At 40.0% G+C, this 20,263-nt stretch overlaps 2 protein-coding genes across 3 annotated transcripts; one reads left to right on the forward strand and one right to left on the reverse strand.

Moving 5' to 3' along the window:
- The first annotated feature begins 456 nt into the window (after window positions 1-456).
- Window positions 457-9,267, forward strand: LOC136439729 (leukotriene-B4 omega-hydroxylase 3-like). The gene is made up of 14 exons (XM_066435284.1): window positions 457-571; window positions 1,748-1,954; window positions 2,464-2,614; window positions 3,026-3,067; window positions 3,487-3,614; window positions 3,713-3,831; window positions 4,043-4,105; window positions 4,464-4,590; window positions 4,891-5,026; window positions 5,155-5,284; window positions 5,880-6,078; window positions 6,180-6,262; window positions 6,382-6,447; window positions 8,733-9,267. Exons 2-14 carry the CDS (start codon window positions 1,778-1,780, stop codon window positions 8,833-8,835), a joined length of 1,524 nt encoding a protein of 507 aa, XP_066291381.1. The 5' UTR covers window positions 457-571; window positions 1,748-1,777; the 3' UTR covers window positions 8,836-9,267.
- A 92-nt stretch (window positions 9,268-9,359) lies between these two features.
- LOC136439749 (40-kDa huntingtin-associated protein-like) lies at window positions 9,360-19,461 on the reverse strand. 2 transcript variants are annotated; one of them, XM_066435311.1, is made up of 14 exons: window positions 19,393-19,461; window positions 19,177-19,223; window positions 18,140-18,212; window positions 16,968-17,127; window positions 16,486-16,554; window positions 16,117-16,179; window positions 15,116-15,173; window positions 14,552-14,614; window positions 13,866-13,898; window positions 13,273-13,337; window positions 12,582-12,666; window positions 11,677-11,723; window positions 10,844-10,899; window positions 9,360-10,306 (listed from the first exon to the last, which is right to left on the reverse strand). In XM_066435311.1, exons 1-14 carry the CDS (start codon window positions 19,446-19,448, stop codon window positions 10,225-10,227), a joined length of 957 nt encoding a protein of 318 aa, XP_066291408.1. In that variant the 5' UTR covers window positions 19,449-19,461; the 3' UTR covers window positions 9,360-10,224. The 2 variants fall into 2 exon arrangements, with proteins under 2 accessions (XP_066291408.1, XP_066291409.1); XM_066435312.1 differs by lacking the exon at window positions 13,866-13,898.
- Window positions 19,462-20,263: the final 802 nt, after the last annotated feature.

Below are 20,263 nucleotides of genomic sequence, written 5' to 3' on the forward strand. Positions count from 1 at the left end.
AAGTGTCCCCAAATTGGCAATGAAAAAGTTTTTCCCCATGAAAAAGTTTTTCCCCATGAAAAAGTGTCCCCCACCATGCAGAAGTGTCGTCGGGGTAGCGATTTTTCTGTAGAATTGGCCAGGGGGGCGTCCGCCTGTCAAATGTAATATGTTGCTACACCTGTGCATGTCGTCTTGAAAACCCCGAATACGTCCCCTTCAAACAATACTACCGCACAACAGTTTTTAATGTAATGATCTGTAATGTGTTCCTGCAAAATGACAAGAAAAAATGGGGGAGGGCCATCGCAAAAATTTTGAGCAGGGAAGGGCGGCAGGGCCATTGAAAAAAGTTTTTAGCGGGGGGAGGAGGGCCATGGAATTTGTTTTTGACCAGACACTCTTTGCAACAGCCCCCCCCCCCCCCGCCCCCCCCCCTTAAGTAAATATCGTACAGTCCCTAATGGGGACAGAGGTCACGGGGAACATACGCCGGAAGTAGGACAACGCATAAGCTAGGAGAGTTAAGTATCTGTGGACAACACGTCCCAGGGGCATCTCAACAGCGATAATCTGTTCAACTTGCCATTCTGTAAGTACCTATAAGTGTTAGTGTGCTACAAGTTATAGCATAGCGTAACAATTGGTATCAATCCCTCTCAAGTCAAGACGTTGTCTCACACGGATTGGTACAGGAATTACCTGTAAATGATCAGTGATTCAAGGATCTCTGAGGCAAAATGATTCTCATTACATAACATAATGCACCATTATACACCATAGCTACTGCCTTCATATCACTGTGGATCATATGTACATTCTTACCACGCATGTAGTCTGTGTTCATCGCACGTCTTGTTGCGGCACCATGTAGGATAGTCTGCTTGGGTATCGAGGTCACCTGAGGTCACATAACACAGTATTTCCCCGCGACCCCCGTGGTTTGTTTGTTTGTTTGTTTGTTTGTTTGTTTGAACCTTTGTTTATTCATGATAAGCTCAAATCGGCACGCAGGCCGCTTTTCATTGAGGTCATGAGGGAAGAGGTAAGGGTCAGATACAATATAACAGACCTCCAGAGATCCTTTTGGTTACAATAGTAGTTCGGGTATTTAAAAGTAGTGCATCCCAGAACTTGACAAAGCTGTGGAGATTTTTCTGTGCACATCAGCGAGGCAGAAACTGGTGAATTGTGGAGGATTTGAGACTGATTTGAGACGTCAGTTTTGAGACTGTATAAGTGGGATTACGATGATTGTTTTGCGCGGGGTCAATTTGCGCCTGGATATGGTTACGGCCAAGTGCTGTGTGTCGGCTGCAGTATAATGACTCCGCCGGGGGTCAAATCAAAGTGGCTTTTAAAAGAGAACGAGCAGGCAAACTTAAGCTCATTTTCAGATATTTTGCAGATTGTACCCTGAAGTCAAACATATTCGATTCTTGTAATTTCCCTGTGCACCCTGCTACATTTTTTTAGGCCTCGAACGTACTCACTCCGGGGTCCTTAACCATGTAAATCCCCATAGGCGAAAAACTGTGTTGTGCTACCTTAACGCCTACTAGTACTACCGAGCCTATTATAGCTGCCGACTCTCTGTCGTCCTCTCCACAAATAGTATTTGTGTGAGAAGGCGAAAGAGACTGGGCAGCTATAACTTTAAATACCTGGCTATTGAGATATTGAGTAGTCGTAACCCTAACTACAAATGATGCATTATAATGTGGATATTACAGTAAAGCACTGAAAACTTCGGAATCCTTAATTCCAGACACCTTCAACACACCAGAAGGCACTCAACATGTTAAAACTGAGAGGACTGAACTCAATGGAGGTGGCAGTCGGACTGGCGGTGCCGGTATTTGTGTACATACTCCTGGCAGTCGTCAAGTTTCTGTGGAAATTCTGGCAGTTCAAGCGCGTAGGGATGCAGTTTCCTTCCCCTCCCTTCCACTGGTTGCACGGCAATTTGCATCTGGTAGGTTTTCAACGTGCATGGCACCTCAGTCTTACCGATACCGTGAGGCTACGTGTATACTGCAATTCACTTTATTTTCAGGGTAGCAAAATTTCATGGTGTAAGGAAAATGGATATTTTCACTGAACTTTAACTTCACGGTGGTGGCAAGTAGTTTAAAGAACAGATGTGTGAAGGAATCATGTATAATTACAACAGGTTTTTGACGGTGATGATAAGTTCACGGTACAGAGGTGACCTTGAACAGTGAGCATAAAGTTACAATAAAAAACAAGAATTATATTATTGGTACCTCTTCCATGTCTCCACATGGCGTTGGAGGAAATATATATGATCCAATGTTTCATTTATACAAGTATTAAAAGCTCGTCATAGGGGGATTTATATCTGAATGATATATGATGGCCAAGTACAACAGTAGTATGTCTTGATAACAAGATGACTACAGAGTGCTTTTGTTAACGTTGAAATGTTTGTCCTATTGGTTGCTTGAAACGTTACCCCCACAGACTGATGGTTACTTTGGAGAGAAGTTTCTGGCCACAACACGTGAGGTTGTAGAGAAGCACCCTCGCGCCCACGCCTTGTGGCTGTCTCCGTTAGTGGTCGGCGTTCAGTTAACCCACCCGGAAACTATCAAGCAGCTTCTCAGGGTTTCAAGTATGTGGTTTTATTTTGTCAAAAGCTGAATAATTAAACATTCTGTTTAAAACCATATCTAAAACGTATGGGAACAAGGACTTGCTGTAGAGCAAGCAACATAAATGCTCATCTGTTTTGCTGTAGACGTTTTGACAGAGTTCATTCAACACAGATGGAGTCGCAGAGTGTAATGTGGTTTTAGTTCTCATTCAATGCGACGCCGTTTATGTACATTTATGTGGCCATCTCTTGTACCTTACATCACTTCATTTTGCTCAATCGGGACGAGGGGCGCTACCAACGTTTAGCCATATTTATCTAACCTTTGCCACGTGTCGGTCAATAAGAAAATCCGAAGCCTGAACAAATAGGGGTTCCCATACTAACCGTAAGCTCCTTTTTTTTTCATTCGTCATCTTTGCTCGTCAGCCAAGAAGTCTGCAGATTATGACCAACTACGACCATGGCTAGGTAAGACATCCATTATCTTCACCAAATTATCGTAATATTACAAACTCTTGACCCATTGTCGAGTAAACTGCACCCGTATATTTCATATTGAAGGGGGGAGATCCTTCTTCTTCGTAACCCTCTAACAACCGTGATGATGTGTCACCGAGGGATGCGTGTGGATTGGCTTCAAGTCCAGCCCTAGTAGAGGCCTCTACTGTTGGTGCCTGTACATTGTGGCCCGGCAGCTGATTCTAATCATTGATATTAATCGTACGTGGACAATAAAAGAATCTAAAACAGTCTTTGCTTCCTGAGATTAACTTATACATGAGATCCAGTAGATGTAAGGCCACCGGGCTGTTTATGGTTGACGTACGTTTACCATTATTTGTTGTCCACGGTTATAATAAGTACGTTCCGTTCCGTTTTCCGGCAAGGTAACGGTCTGATCATGAGTGACGGAGACGTATGGAAGGTACACCGCCGTCTCCTCACGCCTGCCTTTCACTTTGACGTCCTCAAACAGTACGTCAGCGTCTACAACAAAGCAGCTGAGCAGCTGATCGTAAGTGTCGAATCGTTCAACTTTTTTTTTTTACTTTTTCATGAGCCTTTATTTCAAAATGTTTAGAATGTTAAAAATTCATCATTTTCTTCATCCAGGAAACACTTTCGAAGTTTGCCGAAAATAGAGACAGTTTTGAGATGTTTCAACAGGCTAGTCTTTGTACTATGGAAGTCATCCTTCAGTGCGCATTCTCCTCGGGGGGGATGTCTGAGCAGTGAGTATCTACATATGCCCTCCACTGATAAAATGTAATCACCCTCACAATGTTGAAAGCATGCATAGTTTTGATTAACATGTACATTGAATGGGTAGCATCGTTCGGTATAGTTAGGTGTGAAACATTTCTTTGTTTATGCAATTTCTTCTGTTGTATGCGACAAAAAATGCATTTCTTGATGATATTGAACATTTAATTGTTTTATCAGAACAAAAAGAGACTATGTGGCAGCTGTTCATGGCATCGGACTCCTGTCAGCTGAACGGGATTTGTAAGTTAAATTGTAATTTTCTATGTATCGATTCTCCTTTGGTTATCAACTCCCTGACTTGGAAACTGTGATACTGTATTTTTCTTTCCCATTGGATCCGTAGATTATGTTTCTCCGTGTATGTATATGTTTTCAATGTGAAATGTATATGTATATATGTATGTAAGGTGAAATAAATAAAAAATAAGAAATATGATAGTTGTGTTGTAGTTTTTTATAAAATACATAACAGATCATTGTCAGGAAATTAATCAAAATGGCTGTGCACTCTACTCAGACTACGTAGCAACGATCAAAATGTCAATGTCAACTTCAGTTTCTACAACGTTCAGCTGCATTCATGGCATTTTTGTTACAGCAACCCGATCTATGCATTTTTCACGTCCATCTATAATCTATCGCCGGGTGGGCGCGAGTTCAATCGTCTGTGTGAATTCATCCACGGCACGGCGGATTCCATCATCAAGACTAGAAGACAGCAACTCGTATGTCTTACGTATATGTTATGTGTAAATAAACAACCATTATCATTACTCTGAATTGACAATATTTCACTTTGTATAGAAAAAGCAAGAAATAGATCTAGAAACAACATATTGTGATGATTCTAACTTTGAAAAATGCAAATGTATATATACAAGAAAAAAACGAGGTGACAGAATGAGATACAGAACAGAGATCCTAATTAGAGATAAAGATTAATGCAGACATCTATACATGTAGCAGATCTATCTTTAAGGCAAGGCTATACTGCGCCGCTATAGAAGTCAATTTATTCCGTACAGGACAACCACGATGAGGTGGTCGGACAAAAGAAAAGGCTGGACTTTATTGACATTCTGCTGACGGCTCGAGACGAAGATGGCAGAGGGCTGACAGATGTGGAGATCAGACAGGAAGTGGACACTTTTCTGTTTGCAGGTGAATGAAACTGCTAAACCATTTCTGCGAAATGAAATGTAATTACAAAACGCTCAACATGTCTAGATGTTTGGGAATTTACTGAAAGCCGTCATGTTTTGTCTTATGTACCTTATATTTCTCATCAGGACACGACACGACTGCCAGTGCCCTTTCCTGGACCCTGTACTCCCTGGCTCAACATCCACATCATCAAGACAAGGTGCTGGAAGAAGTCAACCATCTACTGTCTGGCAGGGACGATGACACCATTCAATGGTAAGACTACATCAAGCATACTTCTTTACAATTAGCACGAATTGGTGTTTTCTCTGTTCTATTTTAATTTCACTCTGGCTAGATTTGCAGCAGATGATCCTTTAGTGGATACAGCAGTTTCTTTCAACAAAATGATGTGCCAAACAATGCTGAACAGTTTGGGCAAGCTTTGCAAGGCTTTATGCTATATTTATTGATCCGAAATTACCCATGCAATGGCAGTCAATGCTGAATTGCTGCAGGGTTTACAATCACATAATACACAATAATACACATGATAGATATTTGCACACTTGCACTTTATGAAACTGTCGCGAGGGTCTGGCGTGGTGACCTCAATACGACCTTCCCCAACCGAAGTCAGGTGCCCATTCACACCTGGGTGGAGTGAGGAAATTCGTGTAAAGTGCCTTTCCCAAGGGCACAACATCGGGGCATACCGGTGGTTTCGAACCCGGGACCTCTCGGTTCTGGGCGAAACGCCCTACCGATTGCGCCATACGATGCCTATTCACCTGAACTATATGTATCAGCCATTCCATTCTTGAAGTCGTTGGAAGTGTATGCAAGTTTCTTTTCTACCGTTGTATCGTAGGGACGACCTACCCAAACTACCGTACCTGACCATGTGTCTGAAGGAAGCCATGCGACTACACACTCCCGTTCCGCATATCTCTCGCGCAACCAAGGAGAAATGTGTGATAGAGGGAGTCAACATTCCCAAAGATATGTACATGGGGATCTCTATATACGGACTTAACCATAACCCGGCTGTCTGGGGGCCTGATCACATGGTAAGTAAAGTAACATTTCTCGGGAAATGACATTGTGCAATAGTTTGGCTTTTAGACTTTTTCTGTGAACTAAATGTGTCTATTTAATTTTTTTGACACAGGAGTTTGATCCCAGTCGTTTCCACGCGGACCGCCTGAAAGACATGGACTCTCATGCATTCATCCCGTTTTCTGTGGGACAAAGGTATGATTTTTCGCAGTATTCTCATTTCTTATGAAATAAGTAAAACTGGCCGTCGGTGCGTTGTCTCTTTCGAACGATAGCTTAGTCTGACATTTTTACATTTTGCTGTCTTCGACCAGGAACTGCATTGGTCAGAACTTTGCATTGAATGAGGAGAAGGTGCTTCTTGCAAGGCTGATACACAAGTAAGTGAGACGTCTTACACTTACGTAATACAATAAGTGGGTGAACAAGAAATCGCGCAGTTATCCTGACATCAATCAACCATCTGAAGAAATATTGAGCTATATTTTATTGGGAATAGAAATCTCTGTCCCAAGTATTTTTCACTTACACTACAAATTGTTGTGATATCAAATTGAATTGTTACAGGCATTGCGATTCTTTTTGTTAACATCTTTGTTTGTGGAACTCATACATGTACATATTCCTCCAGACCTGGCCTGCCACATCGACTTTGATTTATGGTATATGATTTGGATTTGATGCTCGGTTGTGTATATATTTATATTCCCCTTCCAGTGGGAAGGGGGATATATTGTTTTTGCTTGCCTGTTCTTCTTCTTCTTCTTCTTCTTCTTCTTCTTCTGCCATAAACCAAGTAGATATGCGGTTGTAGCTCTACTAATGGTATTGCAGAAAGTTATATGCACCTTATGTTACATGGTACAGATGTTATATTTGAGATGTAGGTACCTATAGGAAAGGTAAATACACCTGACAATAAATTATGCTAATGAGGACCTAATTTGCATAATCTATGCATAAACTTGTATTTCCCTTACCGCAAAAGCTGCGGATGTTATCTTTGAGATGTAGGTACCTTTAGGAAAGGTGAACACACCTGGACATAAATTATGCTAATGAGGACCTCATTTGCATAATTTATGCAGAAACTTGTATTTCCCTTACCGTAAAAGCTGTAGATGTCAGATTTGAGATGTAGGTACCTTTCAGAAAAGTGGACACACCTGGCCATGAATTATGCTAATGAGGACCTCATTTGCATAATTTATGCATAAACTTGTATTTCCCTTACCGTAAAAGCTGCGGATTTTATCTTTGAGATGTAGGTACTTTTAGGAAAGGTGCACACACCTGGACATAGATTATGCTAATGAGGACCTCATTTGCATAATTTATGCAGAAACTTGTATTTCCCTTAGCGTAAAAGCTGTAGATGTCAGATTTGAGATGTAGGTACCTTTAAGAAAAGTGAACACACCTGGCCATGAATTATGCTACTGAGGACCTCATTTGCATAATTTATGCATAAACTTGTATTTCCCTTACCGTAAAAGCTGCAGATGTCATCTTTAAGATGTAGGTACCTTTAGGGAAGGTGAATGCACCTGGACATAAATTACGCTAATTAGGACCTCATTTGCATAATTTATGCAGAAACTTGTATTTCCCTTACCGTAAAAGCTGCAGATGTTATATTTGATATGTAGGTACCTTTAGGAAAGGTGAACACACCTGGCCATGAATTATGCTAATGAGGGCCTCATTTGCATAATTTATGCATAAACTTGTATTTTCCTTGTATTTCCCTTACCGTTAAAGCTGCGGATGTCATTTTGAAGATGTGGGTACCTTTAGGAAAGGCGAAAGCACCGGGACATAAATTATGCTAATGAGGACCTCATTTGCATAATTTATGCAGAAACTTGTATTTCCCTTACCGTACAAGCTGCAGATGTCATATTTGAGATCTAGGTACTTTTAGGAAAGCTGAACACACCTGGCCGTGAATTATGCTAATGAAGACCTCATTTGCATAATTTATGCATAAACGTCTATTTTCCTTACCGTAAAAGCTATGGATGTCATCTGAGATGTAGGTACCATTAGGAAAGGTCAGAAAACCTGGCCATAAATTATGCTAATGAGGACTTCGTTTGCATAATTTATGCATAAACTTGAATTTTCCTTACCGTAAAAGCTACGGATGTCATATTTGAGTTGTAGGTACCTTTAGGAAAGGTGAATACACCTGGCCATAAATTATGATAATGTGGACCTCATGTGCATAATTTAGGCATAAACTTGTATTTCCCTTACCGTGAAAGCTACGGATGTCATATTTGAGATGTAGGTACCATTAGGAAAGGTCAGAAAATCTGGCCATGAATTATGCTAATGAGGGCCTCGTTTGCATAGCATGATTTATGCAGAAACTTCATAATACCCTTACAGTCAATGCTAAGGATGTCATATTCGAGGTGTAGGTAATGGGAGGGGAATATCCTGCATTTTCCCGAAAATGTTGCCATTCTAGTATCATTTTGATTACCTTTTGTTCATTAGTTTATGTAATTTCCTTGTTATGTTATTCAGTCTGTTTATGTTGTTCTGTACAGGGCACGCCTGAAAAGCAGTGCGTTTAGCACTGAGTGCGTTTAGCATTGAGTGCTCCTACCTTGTATAAAGAAAACAGAAATAAATAAATACATAAATTCCTCCACAGATTTGTGTTTGCCGTTGACCCGAGCCGCCCTGCTGTGAAGGAAATGGGGATAGTGATGAGGGCCAGGGGCGGGATGTGGATGAAGGTCACGCCGGTGTCGTGATCACTGCACGAAATGGCCTCGGATCCTGACGTATACGGACAGGAGAACTCGGAGATCCAGAACCTCAGATCCGTAAGAATCCAGACGGTTACGGGGGCCGTATTGTACTTAAACAACTCAAATTTACCTACATTAAACTACATATACAAGTGGTACACTGGTGTGGTATACCACTTGCACATCTTATTACCGTCAATAATTGTTTCTGGTTATCATTATATTTACACATGGTTTTTATATGAGTCATTGAGGAATAAAAAGATGAAAAAAATGTCGTAAAAAGATAAATGAATAAAAAAGAGAACATCAACTCTAACGGCCTAATCCGATTTTCAAATTCGACAAGTCTAACTCAGCACACGCGAAGAGCGTTAGAATTATTTGATGGAAGCCCAAGGGCTAAAATGAGAAGGCCGTTGGATACCGTAAGATATACGATTCGGTCCAGAACACCCGTATCACAGCAAAATTGACTTAAAAAACGTTCATTGAATTACGGAGGGAGAAAGAATGAAAGACAGTGATATGTCATTATTTTGATATTTATTACGGTCAACAATGATTATGTTTTTTAAACTCTTTTTAAGTTTTGAACAATCTCTGCACAAGAAGGGTACATGCTTAACATATTGCACACCAAGAGAGTGGGTTACATTTATCTGTCCACATACATTGAACATCATATATACCTTGAAGTAACTGTACACATGGGTATCTAATCAACTGTGCACTTTGACACATCGATAACCTGAACTATTCTACACTACCGTGTTTGCATGAAGTCATGTACGCACGGGACCATGAAGAGATTCGGCTGGAAAGTTTTGGCTTTAATTCTTCCAGTTGGCAAACAGAGATACATGTTTGAGGGTGTTTCTTCTCCTGCATAACCAGGTACAGCCGGTGGTTCAGAAATGACTACATTCCCTCCCTGCAAGGTGTTCTATCTGTATAACCAACTGCAGCAGGTGGTTCTTTAAAGACAGGTGTTCTATCTGCAGAGGGTGATTCTGTAATATTAGATCCCCTCCCCTGACAGGTGTTCTATCCGCAGCAGGTGGTTCTGTAATATTAGATCCCCTCCCCTGACAGGTGTTCTATCCGCAGCAGGTGGTTCTGTAATATTAGATCCCCTCCCCTGACAGGTGTTCTATCCGCAGCAGGTGGTTCTGTAGTACTAGATCCCCTCCCCTGACAGGTGTTCTATCTGCAGCAGGTGCTTCTTTAATACTAGATCCCCTCCCCTGACAGGTGTTCTATCTGCAGCAGGTGGTTCTGTAATATTAGATCCCCTCTCCTGACAGGTGTTCTATCCGCAGCAGGTGGTTCTGTAATATTAGATCCCCTTCCCTTACAGGTGTTCTATCCGCAGCAGGTGCTTCTTTAATACTAGATCCCCTCCCCTGAAGGGTGCTCCATCTCCTGTATCACCAGGTGCAGTAGGTGGTTCTGTTCAGCTGTCAGGTGCGGCCTGTAGGACAGACATCAGCAAGTGTACATTCATCAGTGACAGTTGAGTAGATCCTATCTGAATCATGATGTTTTGATATGAGACTTACTTGCTTAAATATGAAATTAACGTATGTCTGTATCTGAGAACTAATATATAGCCAGTATACAAACCAGCTTTGCAGGCATAGTCTAGGTTAAAACGAATGGAAACTTGTTTGTTGCAGTGTGCAAACAGACTGCATTATTGAAGAAATGTTTGTGTTGTGATGATTATATATATATATATATATATATGATAGAAAACTGTTCGCATAAAAAGATACCATAATGTTCAAGTTCTACAGAAACTTGTTAGTCAAATCTATATGGCAAAATCCTCTTTCCAAACTCTGGTGAATTGAGAAAAACAATGGTCAGGCAGTAGTACAAAGTACATAATAGTGCTATAAATTCAACTATCATGTCTTACTCCAGACCCTTGTTTGAGCCCAACGTGCTGGAGTTTGGAAAGGGTTTATTCATATAGAAGTCACAGAACAAAAGAACAGTCCCTCACCACAAGTCCTTCTGTAGTGACTTTAGAGCAGACACATCTCTGGACTGGCATGCCATCTATAGAGAAAACAAGACATTCAATTAGCCAACGAATGATAGGATGTTTTTAAGTAATTAGATTGCTATAAAACCTTCAAATTTGACCCAAGGATAGAATACAAATAAAAAGAGTCAGGCATGGTATTCACACCTATTATGAGTCTCTTTCGTCCTCGCCACAGATTGATAATACCATGGTTTGACATGTTTGAAAGGATAACTTTAAACAAAAAAGAGTTTGCATAATCCATGTTTTTGGACGATGCTAACATCTTTAATACAACTTTTAAAACATATCTTTGTAGGTCTCATGCCTTCTTCTATTTCTGATCTCCTTTCAGTTCCTCTTTTACAGCTGAATGGAGTGAGGTGTGATAGCAGTTTCGAATGGATTCTGAGTGGTAGACATACCTACAGGCTAGGGTCCTAAAAACGCGTTCGTTGAACATTTTTGTAGACAAACTTTTCATACTATATAAGAGGAACGAAACTTGCAATGCTTGGCCGTCTTAATTTAGGCGAAATAAGTCAACAAAAACTTTGATAAATAAACCCAAAGTTGATGTCCATTAATGACCAGGTTTCAACAGTATAAAAGAGAACAGAAAATTCAATATATGAAATTGTACTCTATAAAGATACATATTGTTAGGCCAAGGAAAAGGTATTTATGGTTACCATATGAAGCCAAGAAAAGGGGGTTGAGTGATAGAAAGCCTTAGGTTACATATAAAAAGAAAAAAAAACTACTGTTAAGAGTATGAGAGTATGAAAAGGATGTTGTTATCTACTTACCACTGTGGACTGGAGTAACAAGAATACTTCTTCACTTAGACAGTTTACTGTAACAAAATGTCAAACACCAGTTAATGAAAGTACTTCTTTCCTTATTCTATCATATCATAACTCCTGCCACAAAAGCTTAATTTCAATTACTATCATATATAATTGTACTAGTATCTTTAAATCAAGCTGTGTTAGAAATGGCCTGCACTTTCTCCATAACCACTAAGCCAGCATCAAAAACAAAAAAAATAAGTCTGAAAACATTCCGATTTCTTATTCAAATTTATAGTTAACATTCTCCCTCTTCCTGAAAACATGGCCAATTGAAATTTGAATTTGGTAAAATCTACTGTACAGTTCAGGAGGGTACAGGTGTAAATATTATAGAGGAGATCTGTTTTTAGCACGGTTTGCCTCTTTGCAAAAAAAGGAAAGACATGAACTAATCAATGAAGAAGTCGGTGCTTTCTAGCAAGGAAAGGACTGTTATAGATCCCTGTTTATTGTTCTGTTAAACCCTCAATAAAAATCCTTCAACAGAAAAATCATACAGCAAGAAAAAATGGATGTGACTCTGGTATGACACACAGTTTTTCGAGGCAAAGGTCTAGCGGTCTTTTCAACTTAATCCTAGATTTACTCCTTGCAAAAAAAGGTACATCAATGAATAAACATGAACTACTGTAAATGCAGAAATGTTCGCGGTGGTTTTATGTTCGCGGTTTTCGCGGCGAACGTTTTACCACGAACTTAAAACCACCGCAAACATTTTGTCCAATACTGTAGCAGTATGTTACTATAGCGCTGCCACAAACTTAAAACCACCGCAAACACTCCATTTTCACCTTAGCGCGAAATAAAAACCACGCAAACTTAAATGCATTTACAGTATCTATAGTACAAGCCTGTCTCACCAGGTGCAGAGTCTTCAGAGTGGGACTCCCAGGCGTATCTCTCCAGGGTCTGGGCATGCTCAGGACGGATCCTCTGGGGGGTGGGCTGGAGTGGGGGAATTCCAATGGAAATAAAAAATTAACAAGTTAAAAAATCTGCCTTAGGCTGATAAAGGTGACATTGGTCGGGATTGCGCCCTGGGCGGAATTCTGCGGAATCGCACCAGGGACATTGGGGACTGATTCTTCCCACAATGCTGCGCGGTACCTCTTTGCACATACATTAAGTTTCTGTCTCTTATTGGGTATAATTAAAAAAAGATGGTATTCCTTACAAAATAAGTGGATGGAATATGAATGATTTTACATTTCCAGCTATGTACAATAAACTACATACATATAAGGCCATATTTTGGACAATGGAAATATAGATGACGCTGGGGGCAAGCAAGTGATTACCATGCATGGCAACTTTTGAGTGGTGCATGGATCCTGTGACCCTTCTTCCTCAATGTCAGTTATATGCAAATGTAGCTTTTGATATGTAAATGCAATTGATCTGCAAATATCAATGATATATAAACACTGAATGTCTCTTTGGGTCCTTTGTTCTTCAAAGAAAGGCAAAAATCTGCTTAGGCTATCCCAATCAAGCAATTACCATGATTATTCCAAAAGTGAAATCAACATTCAATGTTCCGAACCAGCCTACCTGTAACAGCATCAGTAACAGAACTCTGGTAACCTCACATCTGGCTAGGATGTCACAAAATGCACCTGAGAGGAATAAAACAGAACAGTTTATAAACACATACATGTACAGTATAAGATTTTATAGAAAGCACTTAGTCTAGAAACATTTCCTTTTTGAAAAACAGCTATTTAAAAAAATAATCATCCAGGATTCAGAAAAAAAAAATACATATCACACATATCGCACATGTGTATATTACAAACACATGATGAAAGTAAATATGAAACAATGTTCAAAGCTTTAGCCTCCATTAACATCAATCCGCCGGGTTAAATAAATCTACCACAGTGACTTTGAAAAGCAGTGAGTGAGAGAGAGCTTAGTGCAGCACCCCCAAAAGTATGCACAGTTTCGGTATACAACTTGTATACCTAAACTGAGACTTGGTTCGGTATACAACTACCTAAACTGTGCATACATGTACACTTGTATTACAAGAGTTCAGTATACGTTGCGTTGGAGATCTGTTTCTACGTATTTCTTCTGGATGGCAGAATTATGCACCCTGGTGGAATTATGTTAGTAGATGTTACACATATACACACACGTACCTATTGGTCTTGAAGCAGGACCACTGGCTGAGGCTGTGGAACAAACATTCTGTCATTAGAAACAAATCAAGTAGTTTGATTTGTTTCTTTGTCTGTTGGGATGCTGTAGGTTTTCTTTGGAGTTGCCATATTTTGAACTCTCCCCTTTGTAAAGAGAGGCAGTTGTTGTCCATGGTTCAAATTATTTCTTGTCCTTTTAACCCATGGCAATGTTTGCAATGTACGAATGTACGAATGTGGAGGAAAAACAAAGTTTACTGTATATCTCTCTCTCACACACGTACACATGCACAGACACACACGAAAACACAAACACATACATGTATGCACATACGCATGCATACATACATACACACATACTGTGTTATACCAATTATAAGGTTCTTGTGGAATAAGAATTGGTACATTACAACTACTGTAAATGCAGAAATGTTCACAGTGGTTTTATGTTCGTGATTTTCGCAGTGAGTTTTCAGCGCGAACTTCAAACCACCCCAAACACTCCATTTTCTCCCTACCGCGAAATAAAAACCACGCGAACTTAAATGCATTTACAGTATTACAAAGTATTCAGTGCCTGTGCCCCCACATTCACTTCTAAAATTAAATGTACGGAAAGAGGCTATCAAAATCTCTTTAGAGTCAGCTTGAGCTAGTACACTGCTACCTTTGACATATACACCTACCTCCCCTCTCCTGTGCCAAGTAGGCCATCTCTGTGAAGATGGTCAGGGCTCCATCATAGTCTCCTGTAGAAAGGTACAAATGGTATACATTGCAGGTCTTCCATTTCATTTCTTTATGTTCTTTAACATTTCCATTACCTTTTTGTAATAACTACACATAGAAGAACATAAATAAGAACATATTAAGATTAATTAAAATGTCAGCAAAACCTAATCATAAATTTTGACCTCACTGCCTCTCTTCACAGCTTGATAGCTAATGATACAACAAATATTCTATTATTCATTTTTTTTAATTTATCTTTGAAAAATGCTCGTAATACAACAAATGTTTTATTTTTCATTCTGACAATCAAATGTCAAGAACATGCTGTATACTAACAGTAATAATCTACGTACGTGGCCCTATACAAATATGTAGTTCAAAATTAGGTGCACAGCTTTAATTTTAGATGCACAAAAGTGCACATGGACACAGTATTTTTCTCCCTGATAAAAATGTCAAACTAGATACAATAATATCCAAAGCAATATTAATATGAAGAGACTAACTCAAGTACTCACTTGTCTGTATCTTGCAAGAAGCCACAAGTCCCAAAGATTCCAGACAGTCTAAAGGGTTCTAACAACATGGAAAAAGTATCATTTTAGATTAGCTGGGATTCATTTCTGTAAGTGTATATGTGACATAAGAACCAAAAATGGTATCATATGGTTTTATACTATAGTGTCTTTTTACACTATGTGCATACAACTAAATCAAAAAGTACTTTTTAAAGAGACTGATTCTTAGAGGAACACTTTTGTTTGACGTACATGTATGATGTCCCAGCCTATGTTATAGAATCTCTCGCTGTCATGGGCTTATGGGGCCTTGATCCTCCTCGAGACCTTGTGGCCATTTAGTTCTCAAGAGAACCATTCCTTTTCTACTAGTAGACACACCAATAGGAGCTCATGATTTTTAATTGACATGAAAGTCAGTCCAATGGGAGATCAGAAGTCTCTGAAACAACCTGTCACAGCCTCCAGGCCCATGGTAACAGTCCATAATATGCCCATGTCAGCACATCATGATGCATAAATCAACATGATTAGGATGTTCCCTACTAGTATTCTCCTGACTAATGCTACAGTCACATTTCCTCCGGTGCCCATGCATAGGAATGTAGCCCTGGCCTGGTCCAGAAAACCAAAAATTTGTCCCGATGGACTGTCTGGTACGGGGGTGGAGGGTGGTGTTTTTTGTTTGTGGGGGGTTTCCCCTCAGTATTTTTATAATTGCCTTACAGGTCCCAGGATGATTTTAAATCCAAATCAAAACCATTTTGGGCACCGGCTGTGCCCACAGTAGCCCAGGAGCGACAGGATGTCCCACAGAGCCAAACTTGAAAGTGCAAAAAAGCCTGTAAACTACTTGTCAGGCCCCCTTTACCAAATTGTGACAGTAAGATTAGAAATGTTGACTATCAAGCTTCTACTAACTTCTAGGGACTGGACCAGTGGAAAGGCTGCTAGAAGGTTGATTTTGTCAGGCTATACAAAGAGTCAGAAACTGTGCTTACCTGGTACTGGAGGTCTGCAGCTCTCTGGTAGTATGACATAGCCTGATCTGGTTTGTTCAGACCCTACAACAAAAACATGCAAATCGAAATTGAAATCAAAAATGCAATCATCCGGAATTCCGGATTAACTCCGCTGAGGTACATTCAATAAATTTTGTTTACACGTGTATGGCAATGTATGGCAATTGAATGATACTTCCATTATTGTTAGATACAATAGGAAAATACTGTACATGCATTTTGGTTTCGTAAAATGTACATATGCTTGATATTCTAATTATCTGCTTTGTCGTCAGAGATTATATGTTTGTGTCAATCATACTACAAGTACATGGTATCACATGATGATCAATATTTATAAGACCTCACCCTGAGAGCGTTTCCCAACTCCAGACATAGGCAGGCGGCCATGGCAGGCTGTGTCTGTTCAATGTGAACCTGGAGTTAAACACAAAAATTTGTCAATGTTATGAAACTCCATCACAATATTAACAAATAAGTAAATTATAGATAGTAAAACTTCATGTTCTAAAGCAATGAAGAAAACATAAAATTTTATTTTTCGTGTAAGACTGTAAGGCCATTAAGGAGTTTAAGGTTACAGGTTAAATCAATAGTGCTGTCTCATAGTCTCGATAACTCTTGTTTTTTTAAATGCAGCTGTCTTATGGTACCTCATAGAATTATATTTGACATAAAAAGTATTATTGTAATCTGTATCTGTAGTAATCTGTATGTATAACCGCCCTTCGGTGTAACACACCAGCCTCGCAGGCACGCGACGTTGGAGCAGCTGGTTATATTACACTGAACGGCCTGTCACACCTATAGCCTAGTAAGGATGTCCCCACCTTGATGGCAAAGTTGTAACAGTTCATGGCGGCGATGAGGTGTTCTTCAAACCCGGGACACTTCAGCATCTGGTTGGTGCACTCTGCCTCCAGGAACAGTCGGGCCGCCTCAACCAGCGCGTGAGACTCTCCCGGGGAGTTCGACAGCGTCTGCTCACATCTGGGGGGATGGGATTATCATAATTTAAAAGTTTTAAGAAGGGGGGGGGGGCAAGAAAATACTCTCTGCCATCCTGCTCTAATCCTAGCTCCATCCTGTGTATTTTCAAATTTATACTATTTCTTCCAATATTTCCCCAACAAAGTCTGTTATGTTCCTCAAAACTCAAGATTTCCTTAATTGTAGACAAGATGCAAAGCTGAAGTTGCAGGAAATGACCATCGTGTCTGGAAAAGGCTGCACTCCTCTAGACCGGTGTATCCCCTTCCAGACACTCCCCCAACCCCCACCCCCCGCCGCCATCTTGTGCTATCCTATTTGCAAGGGGAAATGTTTAAATGATGGCAGGGATTACATTTCACAATAGGGAGAATACAAAGTCTTCACAGTGGTTTTATGTTTATGTTTAAACAAGGGGATAGGCTCAGCAGGAAGCACTAAGGACTACATTTTTGCAGTGGTTTTAAGTTCACAGTGATGAGGTTACCACAAAACCCATGAACATAATGCCACTGGAAACATTTGCTCTTTTACAGTATTCTAATTTAGCTTCATTTTTTAATCTTCTTTACTTTGTCTTGCTCTCAGAATCTAAAGAAGCACAGTTCAGATATACATGTATATGCATTACCTACAAGTCCCACATGATATTCATTTATACCAACATCAATTCAAGCACTACCTTCATTGAGAACATGAACCAAATATCTATCAGCCTGATCTAATACTGTAAATGCAGAAATGTTCATGATGGTTTCAGGTCCGCGGCTGTTGCAGTGAACTCTTTACCACAAGCTTCATACTACCGCAAAAAGCCGTTCCATTGTGTGTCTGTATCACTACTATTGTTTCAAACTCAAACTCAAAATCACTGCGAACACTCCATTTTCTCCCTACCGCGAATTATTAAATCCCCGTGAACATTTCTGCATTTATAGAAGTTGTTGACCTTAGGTCTCTTAGTCTGGCCCTGTTGGCATGGAACACAAACCAGTAATGACCAGTAACTTACCTTGCCATGGCCAGGCAACAAAAGCCAGCATAGTGTGGGTTGTCATGTTCTAGAAGATCTTTTGATAGACTTCCTGTAGAATATATATGTTAAAAATTTAAGGAAGCAACACAATGCCTACAGTACATACTCGCTCATAATGTTACATGTCTAACTTAAGAACCCATTAATCCAAAGCACAAGGCGGTCTGTGAGAGCTGAGGGTGATTGTGGGGGGTGGCGTCCACTTACACTTTAATACCGTAAAGTCCCTATTTTTTTAAAAAACTTTTCAAGTCGCAAACAGGTGCTCCATGCCGACGCCAAAGTCGGGGTGCGTACGTTAGGAGGGGTTCTTCTTCGGAAAGTCGCATATCAGCATGACAGCACGGTACATCTTCATGCAAATGCTACCACACAATCAATCAGTAATAAAGAATAAATAATACATATATTCAAATTGTTTGACATTTTCTACCCAGAAACCTTTTCTCAGTAACCTTTTAAGTCGGTAAACATCATCGAAAGGATGATCATGTCAACCTCTATCCACAGAAATGCTGGAGAGGGGGTGCGTACATTAGGAGGGTTTTTCCCCTGAACGTTTCAACTCACTGAGTCAGGCCTGTAATCGTCCCCAAATCGGGGGTGCGTACGTTAGGAGGGGTGCGTACATAAATAGGAATTTTTACGGTACTAGCTAAATAATTTTGGAAGGCTGACTATCTGTATCTATATAGCCGGTACAACCATGCTAGATTGTTATGAATTATTGGATCAACTTTGAGATATGGTAAAAGCATGCAGACCCACTATCAACATCCCTAGGTGCACAGAGGGGATTTGTCAGACTGGAACTAAAACAGGGAGGACACCAGTTGACAGTAAATCTCCAAGCAGACGTTACTACTAATATTAGGGCGGAAGTTCGCACTACTAGTGATTAGGTTTTCGAGCTGCTTGGCTTCTCTAAAAGCTCAGGGCTTCATTGACAACACTACGTCTGCTTGAAGATTACTAAGGGTTTCTCTAAGTATAACCTCCTTGGTCGGACTCACCAAACTGCTCGCTCGCCTCAGCAACGTTGGGTTTCCGCAGGAATCGCCTGAAAAAAATAACAAGTATGAGAAACATGGATCACAATAAATTATATACCACTAGTAATTTTATACAGTCTTTTGATAGCTTCTTAGAGTAAAAATACCATCGTATGGTACTACTATCTATCCAACAGTTATAGCATATGGAGTTGAACAAATAGAGAGCATTCTTACTTCTTTAATTTGCTGGAAACCGCTCGGTATTTGGTGAGAAAATCAACGTCCTCCATCTTGAAAAGGGTCAAAGGTTATGACATGTGCGGAAGCGCCCTCTGGCGAAGTGTTGCAGAACAGATCCGACCGACACTGCATCCACCATCCACGTGTATGTTGGGAGAAGAAAAACTATTGTATACCCACATTCTTGAACAGCGGCATAAGCCTAGAGGTATTCTTGATCTACTACTGTCAAGTATAAATAATCTCCTATACGTCTTTTAATCGGTGTTAGTTGGCCATAGGTGGGAATGGAGAGGGGGCGAGAATTTAGTAACTGTTCAATATATGCTACGGAAAGTCCGAAGAATAAACCTTTATGAAGAAGACCTCTAAATATCACGCTATGGACAATACATTCAACATTAATACGCTATTCAGTATATGTCCATCGCCCACGTGTGCATAGGTAAAATTTATACTAGGCGGCTGAGTTATCAGTTATGGCACACTGCTGAAATCCAAAGCTACTCAGCCTACGAATATCAAAATGAGGTTACTATGGTATTTTTACTGATAATTGGTTTAACAAATTATGTGTGACTGCCCACTGCACAATGTAAACACTAGACGTCACTGATGATTTAAGCTCATACTCATAGATTCGAATGCCATCTTAAATTTAAAAGGTATGACCTTTTTGACATCATTAAATGTTCAAAATCAGGAAGACCATAGATAGACAGTAAGATGTGTTTGTTTTACTGACATATTCCGAATATCACTTGTTTTCCCAGAGCAAGAGAGAAGTTTATCTTTTACAACCAATTTTCTTTCTTTTACATGTATCTGTGTCAGGAAGAAAGCTCGTTACAAAGAGTGGAGGTGG

Source organism: Branchiostoma lanceolatum, chromosome 8 (assembly GCF_035083965.1).
Source record: "Branchiostoma lanceolatum isolate klBraLanc5 chromosome 8, klBraLanc5.hap2, whole genome shotgun sequence".
Classification (NCBI taxonomy): domain Eukaryota; kingdom Metazoa; phylum Chordata; class Leptocardii; order Amphioxiformes; family Branchiostomatidae; genus Branchiostoma; species Branchiostoma lanceolatum.

Coding starts and splice junctions, on each gene's coding strand:
- LOC136439729 (XM_066435284.1), top strand. CDS start 1,778: ATGTTAAAACTGAGAGGACTGAACTCAATGGAGGTGGCAGTCGGACTG. Junction 2,615..3,025: donor GCAGCTTCTCAGGGTTTCAA/GTATGTGGTTTT, acceptor TTTGCTCGTCAG/CCAAGAAGTCTGCAGATTAT. Junction 4,106..4,463: donor CTGTCAGCTGAACGGGATTT/GTAAGTTAAATT, acceptor TTTTTGTTACAG/CAACCCGATCTATGCATTTT.
- LOC136439749 (XM_066435311.1), bottom strand. CDS start 19,448: ATGGAGGACGTTGATTTTCTCACCAAATACCGAGCGGTTTCCAGCAAA. Junction 13,899..14,551: donor CTTGGCACAGGAGAGGGGAG/GTAGGTGTATAT, acceptor TTTGTTCCACAG/CCTCAGCCAGTGGTCCTGCT. Junction 13,338..13,865: donor TCCTGCTTCAAGACCAATAG/GTACGTGTGTGT, acceptor TATTCCTCTCAG/GTGCATTTTGTGACATCCTA.